Source organism: Scyliorhinus torazame, chromosome 3 (genome assembly GCF_047496885.1).
Source record: "Scyliorhinus torazame isolate Kashiwa2021f chromosome 3, sScyTor2.1, whole genome shotgun sequence".
Lineage (NCBI taxonomy): Eukaryota > Metazoa > Chordata > Chondrichthyes > Carcharhiniformes > Scyliorhinidae > Scyliorhinus > Scyliorhinus torazame.
In genome coordinates, this window is record NC_092709.1 from 252,468,607 (window position 1) to 252,485,412 (window position 16,806).

Below are 16,806 nucleotides of genomic sequence, written 5' to 3' on the forward strand. Positions count from 1 at the left end.
AGACTCTGCACAGACAGTGACCCAGCGGGGAATTGAACCTGGGACCCTGGAGCTGTGAAGCCATAGTGCTATCCACTTGTGCTACCGCGCTGCCCCACAGTTAGAAAGGGGACAGAACCTAAAAAGATTATGATTTCCTTATGAGACAGGGAGAGAACCTTTTTTGCTCTCTCCAAAATCATAAGAACATAAGAACTAGAGGTAGGAGTAGGCCATCTGGCCCCTCGAGCCCGCTCCACCATTCAATGAGATGATGGCTGATATTGAGAAGTTCCTCCTAAACTCAGTCCTAAATTTACTTCCCCTTATTTTGAGGCTATGCCCCCTAGTTCTGCTTTCACCCGCATGTGGAAACAACCTGCCCGCATCTATCCTATCTATTCCCTTCATAATTTTATATGTTTCTATAAGATCCCCCCTCATCCTTCTAAATTCCAACGAGTACAGTCCCAGTCTACTCAACCTCTCCTCGTAATCTAACCCCTTCAGCTCTGGGATTAACCTAGTGAATCTCCTCTGCACACCCTCCAGTGCCAGTACGTCCTTTCTCAAATAAGGAGACCAAAACTGAACACAATACTCCAGGTGTGGCCTCACTAACACCTTATACAATTGCAGCATAACCTCCCTAGTCTTAAACTCCATCCCTCTAGCAATGAAGGACAACGTTCCATTTGCCTTTTTAATTACCGGTTGCACCTGTAAACCAACTTTTTGCGACTCATGCACTAGCACACCCAGGTCTCTCTGCACAGCAGCATGTTTTAATATTTTATCATTTAAATAATAATCCCTTTTGCTGTTATTCCTATGAAAATGGATAACCTCACATTTGTCAACATTGTATTCCATCTGCCAGACCCTAGCCCATTCACTTAGCCTATCCAAATCCCTCTGCAGACTTCCAGTATCCTCTGCACTTTTTGCTTTACCACTCATCTTAGTGCCGTCTGCAAACTTGGACACATTGCCCTTGGTCCCCAACTCCAAATCATCTATGTAAATTGTGAACAGTTGTGGGCCCAACACTGATCCCTGAGGGACACCACTAGCTACTGATTGCCAACCAGAGAAACACCCATTAATCCCCACTCTTTGCTTTCTATTAATTAACCAATCCTCTATCCATGCTACTACTTTCCCCTTAATGCCATGCATCTTTATCTTATGCAGCAACCTTTTGTGTGGCACCTTGTCAAAGGCTTTCTGGAAATCCAGATATACCACATCCATTGGCTCCCCGTTATCTACCGCACTGGTAATGTCCTCAAAAAATTCCACTAAATTAGTTAGGCACGACCTGCCCTTTATGAACCCATGCTGCGTCTGCCCAATGGGACAATTTCCATCCAGATGCCTCACTATTTTTTTCTTGATGATAGATTCCAGCATCTTCCCTACTACCAAAGTTAAACTCACTGGCCTATAATTACCCACTTTCTGCCTACCTCCTTTTTTAAACAGTGGTGTCACGTTTGCTAATTTCCAATCCGCCGGGATCACCCCAAAGTCTAGTGAATTTTGGTAAATGATCACTAGTGCATTTGCAATTTTCCTAGCCATCTCTTTTAGCACTCTGGGATGCATTCCATCAGGGCCAGGAGAGTTGTCTACCTTTAGCCCCATTAGCTTGCCCATCACCACCTCCTTGGTGATAACAATCATCTCAAGGTCCTCACCTGTCTTAGCCTCATTTCTATCAGTCACTGGCATGTTATTTGTGTCTTCCACTGTGATGACCCTCTCAAGGCGAACTTAATCCTCTCCAACTTTATGAACCCAGCCATATCATTTATCCAGGCCTCCAGGCTGGGGGGCTTCGCCTCCTTCCACATTAGCAAGATCCTTCGCCGGGCTACTAGGGACGCAAAGGCCAGAATGCCGGCCTCTTTCGCCTCCTGCACTCCCGGTTCGTCCACTACTCAAAATATTGCTAGCCCCCAGCTTGGCTTGACCCGGACTTTCACCATCTGAGATATTGCTCCCGCCACTCCTCTCCAGAACCCCTCCAGTGCCGGGCATGCCCAAAACATATGGACATGGTTCGCCGGGCTCCCTGAGCACCTTCCACATCTGTCCTCTACCCCAAAGAACCTACTCAACCTCGCCCCCGTCAAGTGCGTTCTATGGACCACCTTAAATTATATCAGGCTGAGCCTGGCACACGAGGAGGAGGAATTAACCCTACCTAGGGCATCAGCCCACAGACCTTCCTCGATCTCCTCCCCCAGCTCCTCCTCCCATTTACCCTTCAACTCTTCTACCAGCGCTTCCCCCTCTTCTTTCAACTCCTGGTGTATTTCCGACACCTTGCCCTCCCCGACCCATACACCTGAGATCACCCTATCTTGAACTTCTTGTGCCGGGAGCAACGGGAATTCCCTCACCTGTCGCCTCACAAAAGCCCTCACCTGCATATATCTAAAGGCATTTCCCGGGGGTAACTCGAACTTCTCCTCCAGTGCCCCTAGGCTCGCAAACGTCCCGTCGATGAACAGGTCGGCCATTCTTCCAATCCCCGCCCAATGCCAGCTCTGGAACCCCCCGTCTATCTTCCCCGGGACAAACCGGTGGTTACCCCTGATCGGGGACCACACCGATGCTCCCATTGCACCCCGGTGCCATATCCACTGGCCCCAGATCCTTAGCGTTGCCGCCACCACCGGGCTCGTGGTATACTTTGTCGGCGAGAGCGGCAGCGGTGCTGTCACCAACGCCCCCAGGCTCGTTCCTTTACAGGACGCCATCTCCATCCTCTTCCATGCCGCCCCCTCTCCCTCCATAACCCACTTGCGGATCATCGCCACATTTGCTGCCCAGTAGTAGCTCCCCAGGTTGGGCAACGCCAACCCTCCTCGGTCCCTACTGCGTTCTAGGAACCCTCTCCTTACTCTCGGGGTCTTATTCGCCCACACAAACCCCATAATACTCCTGCCTACTCTCTTAAAAAAGGCCTTAGTGATCGCGATGGGAAGGCATTGAAACACAAACAGAAACCTCGGAAGGACCACCATTTTGACCGACTGCACTCTACCCGCCAGCGAGAGCGGTAACATGTCCCATCTTTTGAAATCCTCCTCCATTTGCTCCACCAACCTCGTCAGATTCAGTTTATGTAGGGTCCCCCAACTCCTGGCTATCTGGATCCCCAGATACCGAAAGCTCCCCTCCTCAGCGGTAGGTCCCCTTCCCTCTTTCTTGGTCCCCCACTTGTAATACAAAGAGCTCACTCTTCCCTACATTGAGCTTATAGCCCGAAAACTCCCCAAACTCCCTTAGAGTCTGCATGACCTACACCATCCCCTCCACCGGATCCGCCACGTACAACAGGTCATCCGCATATAGCGACACCCGATGCTCTTCTTCCCCTCAGACCACCCCCTTCCATTTATTAGACTCCCTCAATGACATGGCCAATGGTTCGATCGCCAATGCGAACAACAGGGGGGACAGGGGGCACCTCTGCCTCGTCCCTCGGTACAGTCGAAAGTACTCCGACCTCCGCCGGTTCGTCACTACACTTGCCATCGGGGCTCTGTAAAGGAGATTAACCCAATTGATAAACCCTACCCCGAACCCAAAACTGCGCAGCACCTCCCAGACGTACTCCCGCTCTACTCGGTCAAAGGCCTTCTCCGCGTCCATAGATGCCACTATCTCCGCCTCTCCCTCCTCCGATGGCATCATTATCACGTTTAAGAGCCTCCGCACATTGGTGTTTAGTTGCCTGCCCTTTACAAATCCCGTCTGGTCCTCATGGATTACCCCCGGGACACAGTCCTCGATCCTCGTGGCCAGCACTTTTGCCAGCAACTTTGCATCCACATTGAGGAGCGAGATCGGCCTGTACGATCCACATTGCAGTGGGTCCTTGTCCCGCTTTAGGATCAAAGAAATTGTCGCTTCCGACATTGTCGGGGGCAGGGTCCCCTCCTCTCTTGCCTCATTAAAGGTCCTCACCAGTAGCGGGGCCAACAGGTCTGCGTACTTCCTGTAGAACTCCACCGGGAATCCATCCGGTCCCGGGGCCTTCCCCGCCTGCATGCTCCCCAAACCCTTGCTCAGCTCCTCCAACCCAATTGGTGCCCCCAAACCAGCCACCTCTTGCTCCTCCACCCTCGGGAATCTCAGCTGATCCAGGAATCGTCTCATCCCCTCTTCTCCCGCTGGGGGCTGAGGTCTGTACAGCTCTTCATAAAAGGCCTTGAATACCTCGTTTATTTTTGTCGCACTCCGAACCGTGGTTCCCCTTCCATCTTTGACTCCCCCTATTTCCCTCGCTGCCATCCTCTTACGGAGCTGGTGTGCCAGCATCCGACTAGCCTTTCCCCCATACTCGTAGGTCGCCCCCTGCGCTTTCCTCCACTGTGCCTCCGCCTTCCCTGTGGTCAACAGGTCAAACTCCGTCTGGAGCGGTCGTCTTTCCCCAAGTAATCTTTCCTCCGGGGCCTCTGCGTATCTCCTGTCCACTCTCAAAATCTCCCCCACTAACCTCTCCCTTTCCATACCCTCTGTCTTCTCTCTATGAGCCCTAATGGAAATTAGCTCTCCCCTGATCACCGCCTTCAACGCCTCCCATACCACCCCCACCCGCACCTCCCCGTTGTCGTTGGCCTCCAAGTACCTTTCGATACACCCCCTCACCTTCCCACACACCACCTCGTCCGCCAGCAGTCCCACATGCAGCCGCCACACCGGGCGTTGGTCCCTCTCCTCTCCCAGCTCCATTTCCACCCAGTGTGGGGCATGGTCTGAAACGGCTATAGCCGAATACTCCGTCCCCTCCACCCTCGGGATGAGCACCCTACCCAGAACAAAGAAATCTATCCGGGAGTAGGCTTTGTGTACATGGGAGAAGAAAGAAAATTCCCTGGCCTGCGGCCTTGCAAACCGCCATGTGTCCACTCCCCCCATCTGATCCATAAACCCCCTAAAGTATCTTGGCCGCCGCCGGCCTATTTCCAGTCCTTGATTTGGAGCGGTCTAGTGCTGGATCCAACACTGTATTGAAGTCCCCTCCCATTATCAGGCCTCCTATCTCCAGGTTCGGAATGCGCCCCAACATGCGCTTCATGAATCCTGCATCATCCCAGTTTGGGGCGTATACATTTACCAACACCACCCACATCCCTTGCAGCCTACCGCTCACCATTACATATCTCCCTCCATTGTCCGCTACAATAGACTTGGCCTCAAATGACACCCGCTTTCCCACCCCTCTATTCTTCGCGTCCAGTCCCGAGTGGAATACCTGTCATACCCATCCCTTTCTTAGCCTGACCTGGTCCGCCACCTTCAGGTGTGTCTCTTGGAGCATGGCCACGTCCGCCTTCAGTCCCTTTAAGTGCGCGAACACTCGAGCCCTCTTCACCGGCCCATTCAGGCCCCTCACATTCCACGTTACCAGCCGGATTGGAGGGGCTCTCACCCCCCCCCCCCCCCCCACCGACTAGCCATCTCCTTTTCTGGGCCAGTCCCGTGTCCACGCCTCCCTCACCCTCCAGTCCCCCAGAGGGGGGATCCCCGTCCGGACCGCCTCTTCTGTGTCCCATTCCCTTTCGGCCAGTGCAGCAGCAACCCTTTTTCCCCCTTCCCTCCCCCCCGCTAGACCCCTGTCTAGCTTTTTTGCTCCGCCCATGTCACTCCCGTAAGTCAGCTGACGCCTGCTGACCCCGGCTTCCCCCGCCGTCCCATTGACCTCCCCGCGTGGGAGTCTCCCAATCCATATGCATTCCTTCGTTCCCCTTCCCGCGCGTGGGAAAACACCCCGCGCTTTCCAAAGCCCGCTTCGCCCCCTCTGGCGCAGCTCTTGTCGCGGCCTTGTCTCTCTCCCCCAGCCCATGTAACATTTCCTGCGCGTGATTGACCCCCTATATACAACAACCATCACACATCAAACCTCAAACATCCCCCCTACCCTCACAAACCCTCCGTTAGAGTCCAACTTTTCGGCTTGTACAAAGGTCCACGCCTCTTCAGGCGTTTCGAAGTAATAGTGTTGGCCCTTGTATGTGACCCACAGTCGCACTAGCTGCAGCATTCCGAATTTCACTTCTTTCCGGTACAACGCCGCTTTGGCCCGGTTGAAACCCGCTCTCCGCTTTGCAACCTCCGTGCTCCAGTCCGGGTATATTCGGATCTCTGCATTGTCCCACTTACTGCTCCGCTCCTTCTTGGCCCATCTCAGGACCCACTCTGTGTCCGTGAACCGGTGGAACCTCACCACCATCGCCCTTGGCGGCTCATTTGCCTGGGGCTTCTTCGCCAGCACCCGATGTTCCCCGTCCAACTCCAGCGGCCTCGAAGGGGCCTTCGTGCCCATCATCGCCTCGAGCATCGTGCTCGCGTATGCCCCGGCATCAGCCCCCTCCACTCCCTCAGGGAGACCCAGGATTCGCAGATTCTTTCTCCTCGACCTGTTCTCCAGGTCTTCGAGTCTTCCCGCCCACCTCTTGTGCTCTTGTGTAGCGCCTCGTTCTGCTCCACTCTCACCGCCAGGCCCACGAGCTCGTCCTCGTTCTGACTGACTGTTTTCTGTACCTCCTGGATCTTAGCTTCGTGGACCTTCTGGGTGATCCCGAGTCCTTCAATTGCCGAAAGCATAGGCGCCAACTTCTCCTTGCGCATCTCCTCGCGCTGCTCCTCGAAGCAGCGCTTGATGAACTCCTGCAGCTCCCCTTTGTCCCTGGCCGCCGCCATTTTGTTTTCTTTCCCTCGCTTCTCCCGTTGCTCCAGTGCCGCTCCTTTGGCCGTTACACTTCTGGTCCATTTAAAAAGTCTATGGAAACTCCTGAAAAAGGTCTGAGAGTCAGTTCCAGACGGGAGCTGCCGAATGCGCGACCTACTCCTCCATGGCCGCCACTGGAAGCCTCGTCCCTGCTTCTTCAATGGCCCTGGTAGATCCTTTCACAGTTGTTCCCTCTGCTGCTAGAATTCACCTTTGATAGAGTCAAGTCAGATTGCAGCTTTAAGCTTGCCCTTCCCCCGCCTGCATGCTGGAAGAGGCCCTTGTCTAAACCTGCAGCCAAAGCCAAATCCTTTACTGTTTCTGCCGGGTCTGGCAGCCAAAAGACATAAAATTCCTGGGGGACACTGTCAGGGGAATGCTGCAGTCTTCTTGCCACACCGGGAAATGTCAAACAAATGCCGTGGGGGCCCTGTAAAAGAGCCCAAAAGTCTCCCCGTGTGTGCGTGGGTTTCCTCCGGGTGCTCCGGTTTCCTCCCACAGTCCAAAGATGTGCAGGTTAGGTGGATTGGCCATGATAAATTGCCCTTAGTGTCCAAAATTGCCCTTAGTGGGGTTACTGGGTTATGGGAATAGGGTGGTGTGGGCTTGAGTAGGGTGCTCTTTCCAAGAGCCGGTGCAGACTCGATGGGCTGAATGGCCTCCTTCTGCACTGTAGATTGTATGTATGTATAGCCGCACCCGGAAGTCCACAATATCGCATTCCTTAACATGTACAAGTATGTGGACACAAAACATTAAAAACTAATGTTGCACATTCAAGATTGACAGCTAACCGTCAAATTAAACTATTTGATTCTAATCCAAACCAATTAGGATGACTTAGAGGTGTAGATAGAAGACTAAAGACTGATATGATTTCGTATAACCCGTGGGGTCTGTCGGCCAGCTTTATTCATGAATCATCTATACTTTGATCTAAACTATTCACTGTCTCTATACTTTCACTTTTCCACTCTAACTCTTGAAGTAAATGCAAGCTGTTTTGCCGTATGCAAGAAACCATTTCTGTATTATTTTGAAAGTTAAATTGTGTACAAGTTGCTTCTCTTTAAGTCCTTTTTGCTACCCGGAATTATTAGAGAATAAGATTTAAGTGATTCTCAATTGTAATCAAATAGAGGCAATAAACAGTTCTTATTTGCACCCGAGAAGTTTTAACTCAAATTTCTACTGAGTTTTAGTGTTCTCAAGTGCCACTAAATCCGCATGGTAGATCTCCTTCAGTCCCACATGGGAAGCTGTTGAGGAAGGTAAGAGCTCATGGGATCCAGGGCTATTTGGCAACTGGATCCAAAACTGGCTGAGTGGTAGGAAGCAGAAGGAGATGGTTGAAGGTTGTTTTGTGACTTGAAGCGTCTTTCTGGAAATGTAAATAGATCACGTCCACTGGTTCTCCTTTGTCTAACTTCCTCGTTACCTCCTCAAAGACCTCTAATAGATTTGTCAGACATTTTGAATACTGGTCGCCACATTACCAGAAGTATGTGGATGCTTTAGAGAGGGTGCAGAGGAGGTTCACCAGGATGTTGCCTGGTATGGAGGATGCTAGCTATGAAGAAAGGTTGAGTAGATTAGGATTGTTTTCGTTGGAAAGACAGAGGTTGAGGGGGGGACCTGATTGAGGTCTACAAAATTATGAGAGGTATGGACAGGGTGGATAGCAACAAGCTTTTTCCAAGAGTTGGGGTGTCAATTACAAGAGGTCACGATTTCAAGGTGAGAGGGGGAAAGTTTAAGGGAGATGTGCGTGGAAAGTTTTTTTACGCAGAGGGTGGTGGGTGCCTGGAACGCCTTGCCAGCGGAGTTGGTAGAGGCGGGCACGATAGCATCATTTAAGATGCATCAAGACAGATATATGAACGGGCGGGGAACAGAGGGAAGTAGATCCTTGGAAAATAGAAGACAGGTTTAGATAAAGGATTTGGATCGGCGCAGGCTGGGAGGGCCGAAGGGCCTGTTCCTGTGCTGTAATTTTCTTTGACCTCCCCTTGACGATGGCGTGCTGACCCAGTCCTATTTTATCATGCACTTCAAGTACTCTGCAATCTCATCTTTAATAATGGACTCTTAAAATCTTACCAATGACCGAAGTCAGGCTAACTGGCGTATAATTTCCTGTCTTCTGCCTTCCTCCCTTCTTAAACAGGGTGTTACATTAGCCATTTTCCAGTCCTCTGGGTACCTCCATGCCTCCAGTGATTTGTGAAAGATCACCACCAATGCCTCCAAGATCTCCTCAGCCATCTCCTTTAGAACCATGGGGTGTAGTCCATCCGGTCCAGGTGATTTATCCACCTTCAGACCTTTCAGTTTCCTCAAAACCTTCTCCTTAGTAATGACCACTAAACTTACCTCTGTCCCCTGATTCTCCTGAAATTCTGGTATCCCACTAATGTTTTCCACCGTGAAGACTGATGCAAAGTAACTATTCAGTTCTTGTGCCATTTCTTTGTTTCCCATTACTGCTTCTCCAGACTCATTTTCCAGTGGTCCAATGTCTATTCTTGCCCCTCACTTACATTTTATATATTTTATATATTGATAAAAACTTTTACAATCTTCTTTTATATTACTAGCTAGCTTACACTCATATTTCATCATCTCTCCCCTTATTGCTTTTTTAGTTGTCCTCTGTTCACTTTTAAAGGTTTCCCAATTCTCTGGCTTCCTCGCCTTGTATGCTTTTTCTTTTATGCTGACCTTGACTTCCCCCATCAGCCATGGATGACTCATCCTCCCCTTATAATTTTTCCTCCTCCTGGGGATGAATTTCTGTTGTGCCTTCCGAATAACTCCCAAAACTCCTGCCATTGCTGTTCAACTGTCTTCCCTGCTAGGCTCCCCTTCCAATCAACTCTGACCAGCTCCTTCCTCATGTCTTTGTAGTTACCTTTATTCAATTGTAAAATGTTACAACTTATTCCAGCTTCTCCCTCTCAAACTACAGGATAAATTCTATCATATTGACGTCACTGCCCCCTAAGAGTTCCTTCACCGTAAATTCCCCAATCTGGTCTCCTTCATTACACATCACCAAATCCAGAATTGCTTGTTCCCTAGTGGGCTCTACCACAAGTTGGTCAATAAAAAACATCTCGCAGACATTCCACAAATTCCTTTTCTTGGAATCCGCTGATTTTCCCAGTCTTAGACATAGAATTTACAGTGCAGAAAGAGACCATTCGGCCCATCGAGTCTGCACCGGCCCTTGGAAAGACCAACCCACTTAAGCCCCACACATCCACCATATCCCCGTAATCCCACTTAACCATACTGGACACTAAGGGCAATTTAGTGTGGCCAATCCACCCAAGCTGCACATCTTTGGACCTCCATATTGAAGTCCCCCATGATTATTGTAATATTGCTTTTTTAATATGCCTTTTCTCCTGATTTATTTTCTGCCCCACATCCTGAATACTGCTAGGGGGCCTGTACATAACTCCCATCAGGGTCTTTTTACCTTAGCGATAGGTTGGGGTTGTTATTCCTGGAGTAGGGAAGGCTGAGCGGGGACCTGATCGAGATGCGTAACATTATGAGGGACATAGAGTGGATAGGAAGGTACTTTTCCCCTTAGTGGAGGGGTCACTGACCAGTGGGCATAGATTTAAGGTAATGGGCAGGAGGCTCAGAGGAGTTGTGAGGAAAACCTTTTTCATCCAGAAGGTGGTTGGAATCTGGAACTCACTGCATGGAAGGGTGGTAGAGGCGGGAACCCTCACAACTGTTAAGAAGTATTTCGATGAGCACTTGAAATGCCATGGCATATAAGGCTACGGATTTTGCTGGAAAACGGGATTAGAATAGTTAGGTGCTTGGGCGGCACAATGGTGCAATGGTTAACCTCAATCCCGACCCCGGGTCATTGTCCGTATGGAGTTTGCATATTCTCCCGTGTCTGCGTGGGTCTCACCCCTACAACCCAAAGAAAAAAGATGTGCAGGGTAGGTGGATTGGCCACGCTAAATTTCCCCTTAATTGGAAAAAAATAACTGGTTACTAAAATAAGAATAGTTAGGTGCTTGATGGTCGGCAGGGTCACGATGAGCCAAAGGGCCTATTGCCATGCTGTAAAAGTCCACAAATAAGATCATTAAAATCAACCGTCCTCTTACCCACTCGTTTTAATCGTGTGCATCTGCATGATTCCATCTTGTCCAATACACACCATTCAATCCTGGACTAATATCCTCATAGGGTTAGTTTTGACTTATGGATTGTACCTCTCACCAGTTGAATACAAGAAGAAATTAGCTCTGCGGAATGCTTCCTATTTATTGTGCATGGTGGCAAGAGGTTCAGGTAGGAAACCAAATTTAGTGAAATAATTTTATACCTGAGCAATTCTTTGTGCAGCTTTGGTGATGTCATGGATTCAGGCAGGCAAATTCCGGTGTTCCCATTCAATGTTGAGGTGTTGTCAGTGTGATCCATATTCTTCTGGATCTTCACAGCCTTACTAGCTGCATGATGAAAATCTGCTATTTCAACAAGACGCTTTTTCATTTCTTTCAGCAAATTAGTGTGCGAAGTGCTATGGAAATATCGTTTTCCAATACAGCCACTTACAGGTAAACTGAAGCCAAAATAAAAATCAACAATTGTATTTTCTTTCTAGTGCATACGTCACAAAATTATGCTCATACATTATAGTGAGACTACATACACACTACCTGTTCCAGAAGTGACAGATATTACTCCAAAATACATTTCACCATTTCAATTCACATTCTCTTTTGTATATATATTATTTATATTCTTAATATATTAAAAAAGAATTTCGAGCATTCTGCAATTCCAATCAGCTGATTGACATCTGCACCAAGGTTATGAAAAAAGGTTAGAAATAGAAATGGTAGTAAAACAGATTAAAAGGCCACGGAAATTGTAAAAAAAATATAATCTGTGGTGCCTCAAGTCTGATGCTGGATTTGCACTGTTTTCTTCCTCTCTCTGTCTTAATTTGAAAAATGGTAACAGATTTATCATTAACTAAGAAAGGTGCAATCTGAAGCTGAAAATCAGAGCAGTGGCACAATTCCAGGCTGTAGGAGATAGCAGCAGATTTCATTTTCTTTATAGTCAGGAATGGAGCTACAGGAATGGGCTTCAAATAAAAGACAGGGCCTTGGCGGATATAAAGTAGCCAAATGGGGAAAGCAACAGGCGGTTTGTATACATTTTTAACAGGTTTAAAAAGGTTTTTAAAATACTGAAATAATTAAGAAACAATTAAGGAAAAGAAAATGCGTTCATCAAGACATCAATGAGTGACTAAACTTTGCAACTCCCCATCACAACAGTTAACATAAAATTAAACAGAAAATGTTGGATTAAATTTACGAAAGAAAATCCTGACAATTGATCAAATACAAATGGTGACAGGTAGAAATAATCTCTGTAAATAGGAATACGCATCTTATACAAGATTTTAAATGAATACAGATCAAAAATAAACCATTTTGATATTTAACAGGTCATGAGAAATGACATACGTGAAAAATCAGTAAGAAATATAATTTTTAAAAATTTTGAGTTACCCAAACTCTGGCCCAGGCCGGTGAAGGTAGAGAAAGAAGAATTTCTGCCAGATGAGAGGGAGAAGCGGGTGATCTGCAGGAGTAGCTAAAGCCTGATGGGCCCAGCGGTAGATCATAAGTCGCTGAATGGATGGTACAACTGGTAACTTTAAGTGGCTTTGGGCCTTCTGTGAATAAAATAAATGTGGAATCACACATTAATTCTCCACTTTTCTAAAACCTAAAAGTATAAATTATATGTTTAGGTTGCATAAAGCAAGTTAAAGCCAATTCAAAAATTTCTCTGCAGGTATAGATGCTGGGGAAAGAGAACTGCGTAACATTAAAGCTGAGAGCTGTAGGTCGATTAGGAGGTGGGTACAGTAAGGTTACCTGAAATTGTGGGGGGCTTGATATTGGCATTGATGGCAGGATGAAGTAAGGCAATGGGGTCTGTAAGTGCAAAAACGGTGAGAATAGTTTCTCCATTTACTGGCCTTTGGTTTCCCATTTATGTCAGCTCTTGGGTGGCTTTCTTCTTCTTGGAGCTTTTCACAACAGGTGTTGGCATGAAGCCACAAATAATTCACAACGACAGGGACTCAATCTTTAAATTTTGTTGGATTTGCCTTGCATAACTGATGTGTCACATCATTCAACATGGTATTTTAGTAGAGTGCAGTGTGCTTACTTAACTTGATATTGTATTTTAAAGGCTTTTTACAAACATATTCTGCAACAAACCAACTAGGTCAAGTTACCATTTTGTACTAACACAGTATCCAGAAAGAAGACATGTTAATGTTGTTAACCTTTTACAAAAAGGCTAACAACATTGTACTGTGAAGTAGTTACTGACTAGCAACAGTTGATTATCTAAGAGAGTACCGCAATTAACTTGTAATTGAAGGATAAATAATTAATGATCAATTAGTTAATAAGAGTCAGGTTATATTTATATTTAACCCTAACCCTAATATTCCTACATTAGTATTAAAGTTTGAAACTTTAAAAGTGCTGTAACAGCAGCCATGAAACTAAAGTCTTCATGATCCAATATTAGCCCCTATCAGAACTCACTGTCCTCTCGTTCAGTACTGGCCTAAGGAATGGGACACTTGTGAAGCATCAAGATTAAAAATACATCTATAAATAATCCATTTTATGTTTAAGACAATGTGTGCAAATAGCAAGAGCCAATGAAATTAATCAGTACAACATTACTGACCAATTGACTATCAGCAACAACTGTGGGCTAAGATGGAGTGATGTCAGAATTATGAATAAAAGTGTGTGTCAGGAACCATTTTCATTGTATACACCAAGTGATCGACAGACCCTTGAGGGCAAAGGGAGTTCCTGTCAGTGCAGGGATCGGTTGTGAAACACTGGTCCCAAGGACAGCGGCAGAACTCCTGTCCTCCGGGCAGTATTGTCTTTCTTTCCAAGACAGGGGCAGAATTCCTGTTGGCGGAAAGGGGGTTCTCCGATGTGAAGTCTGTTGCGCTTGATTGATAATATACTTTTCTTTTCTTAGTTAGTTGATAAGTCTTTAGTTCAGAGTTAAGTGCACTATTAAATTCTTAGCTAATTGATAAATGTATTGTTGTTTTATTTTATTTATATTCAATAAAGGTTGGTATTATTTGCCAATTCAGTGTCAGAGTCTTTGCCTGATAGTTACACCTGTGTCAAACTAAATCAGTTTAAAAGGTTAATGTAGGATCCAGTAATTAGGCTGCATGTAATTAAATTAAATCACGTCTAAATTTAACAAAACACACTTTTTTGCTTTTAAACATACAATGGCTAAATGTCCTATGGCTAGTACTTGACATGACAATCTCTGGGATCCAGTAATTAGGCTGCATGTAATTAAATTAAATCACGTCTAAATTTAACAAAACACACTTTTTTGCTTTTAAACATACAATGGCTAAATGTCCTATGGCTAGTACTTGACAATGACAATGTCTCCAATAAATATTGTTAATCCTGCTTTCTTCATTATTCTTTTGTAGGATTTAGGCATCAGTGGGTAGGGCAGCATTTCTTGCCTGACCCTAATATTTCCCTCAATTTATTGCCCAAACTAATTGCCCATGAACTAAGTGGCTGGCTAAGCCATTTCAGAGTCAACCACATTACTGTGGGTCTGGTGACACATACAGGTCAGATCAAGTAAAGATAGAAGATTTCCGTCCCTAAAGGATATTAGTGAACCAGATGTATTTTTACAATGATCGATGATACACTGAGACTAGATTTTTAAAATTAGATTTAATTACCACCAGTTGCAATGGTAGGACTTAAACTAACTAGAGGGCCTTGGCCTCTGAATTGCCAATCTGTTGACATTACCACGACACAACCAACTACACCATTCCCACTCCCCACCAACCCCCGCAATCTCCCAAATATTACGACATCCATAAAAGTATTTTTTAGTCAACTGATGTTTGTTAGTTTACACAAATTCACACCAATTAGTCTTTTACTCACTTACAGCGGGGAAGACACACACTAAGCTGAAAAAATACAATTAGTTTACAAATAAATTGTAATACATACCCTCAGGGCTTGATCCGGAGTAACCGAAGATTTGCTAATTAATTCAAGTTCCACATATCTACGGAGCTGGGAATCTTCTTCAAAGATGGCCTCCATGTTGAATATCATCCAAGAAAACCACACCTATAAAAAAATTGATTTTTTAAAGGAAAAGTTGGCCAAGCATTGTAATGCTACACAATCAATGTTATAAAATAAGAGACTACCAATTGTTTTGACACAATATCCTGCAGTTGCATTTGGTGCTTAAAAATGATGAATGCAGGAGCACCTGCTTTATCGCTCTGTCTAAAATTTAAAGTCCAGCATGTCTATGGAAGAACTCTGCTAAACATTCACTTCATTTTCTCCATTCACTGTCCCACTTATTTATAAATTCACACAAACAAGCACATTTTTACTTAAATCATTTTCTCCATTCATTGCTCCTGCTTTAGCAGTGTTCATGGCAGACTAATATCCATATTCTCCCAAATTTATATGGTGATCACTAGTTAAACCAGGTATGACCTGCTGAAATGGCAGTCCTGATAATGACAGCTTCTAAATAGAAATAATCTAAAGATGGTTCTTGAAGATTTACAGTGATGGGGCTGTGGCTATTTACTTTGGCGCAGCTTGTTCCATTGTGGGATTGCTGACACACTGTCTTAGAAACAAATGTTTTTTGTGGGATAGCTGCCTCATGATTCGTCATTGCTGGAGGGCACCATGTACTTGTTTTAAGTCAATTTCCACGAGTCTATACCATATTTTGCAGGTGATCAGTCTATTGCTGTAATGATTCCCGTTCCAAATCTTCGATGAAGGGCTGCCCCACACACATCAGACACCCAAGTGCCACACACACTCACGCAGCACTCCCCCACACACGTCTTCAATTCATCTCCAAATCTATTTGTATGTTTATGTGGAAAAGTTTATTATTTCTTCAAGGGTACTTATGCCTGTTAATTTTTAAATTTTCGAATCTAATTCTGACTGCCAATGGGGCATTTATTCAAAAATATCTCGCATGTCACTGCACATGCAAAATTAGGACCAAGTGCAGTCTTTAATGAACCTTGGTGAGAAGCCAGATGATAATTCTCGTTTCCACAGTTCCCATTTTAAGGTAATCCATTCTGTGTTGTATTGTTATACATTTGGCCATTACAAATTCCTACAGCACCCCACAATGCGTGGGATGTAATTACAACTTTTTTAAAAAAAATGTTTTATTGAAATTTTTTTTCCCAAACAAAAATTTTTCCCCTCTTACAAAGCAAACGCAACAATAACAATACAGAAATTTTTAACAATACACAAGTAACAAAACCCTTTTATCTTTGACCTAAACTAAACTAAACCCTCCCCCCTCCCCCCTGGGTTGCTGCTGCTGGTCATCTGTCTTCCCTCTAACGTTCCCCATGGTAGTCGAGAAATGGCTGCCACCGCCTGGTGAACCCTTGAGCCGATTCTCTCAGGGCAAACTTTATCTGCTCCAGTTTAATGAACCCCGCCATATCATTTACCCAGGCCTCCAGTCCGGGGGGTTTCGCCTCCTTCCACATGAGTAGGATCCTGCGCCGGGCTACTAGGGACGCAAAGGCCACAACGTCGGCCTCTTTCGCAACTCCAAATAGAGCTAACCCCCAGCCTGGTTTGACCCGGGCCTTCACCACCCGCGAAATCACTCCCGTCACTCCCTTCCAGTGCCGGACACGCCCAAAACATATGTGCGTGGTTTGCCGGGCTCCCGCCACACCTCCCACATTTGTCCTCCACTCCAAAGAACCTGCTCAATCTTGCTCCCGTTATGTGTGCTCTATGTAGCACCTTAAATTGAATCAGGCTAAGCCTGGCGCATGAGGAAGAGGAATTTACCCTGCTTAGGGCATCAGCCCACATACCCTCCTCTATCTCCTCCCCTAGTTCTTCTTCCCACTTTCCTTTTAGTTCGCCCACCGACTCCTCCCCCTCTTC

The 16,806-nt window shown here is 46.2% G+C and overlaps 1 protein-coding gene across 6 annotated transcripts in view; it reads right to left on the reverse strand.

Moving 5' to 3' along the window:
- epg5 (ectopic P-granules autophagy protein 5 homolog (C. elegans)) overlaps window positions 1-16,806 on the reverse strand; it is a 269,249-nt gene that overhangs the window by 107,754 nt on the left and 144,689 nt on the right. For all 6 annotated transcript variants that reach the window (XM_072497129.1, XM_072497130.1, XM_072497128.1 and 3 more), the window contains exons 21-23: window positions 14,842-14,964; window positions 12,292-12,458; window positions 11,088-11,327 (exon numbers count right to left, since the gene is read on the reverse strand). In XM_072497129.1, the coding sequence (XP_072353230.1) occupies window positions 11,088-11,327; window positions 12,292-12,458; window positions 14,842-14,964 (530 nt within the window). The remainder of the gene's footprint in view (window positions 1-11,087; window positions 11,328-12,291; window positions 12,459-14,841; window positions 14,965-16,806) is intronic.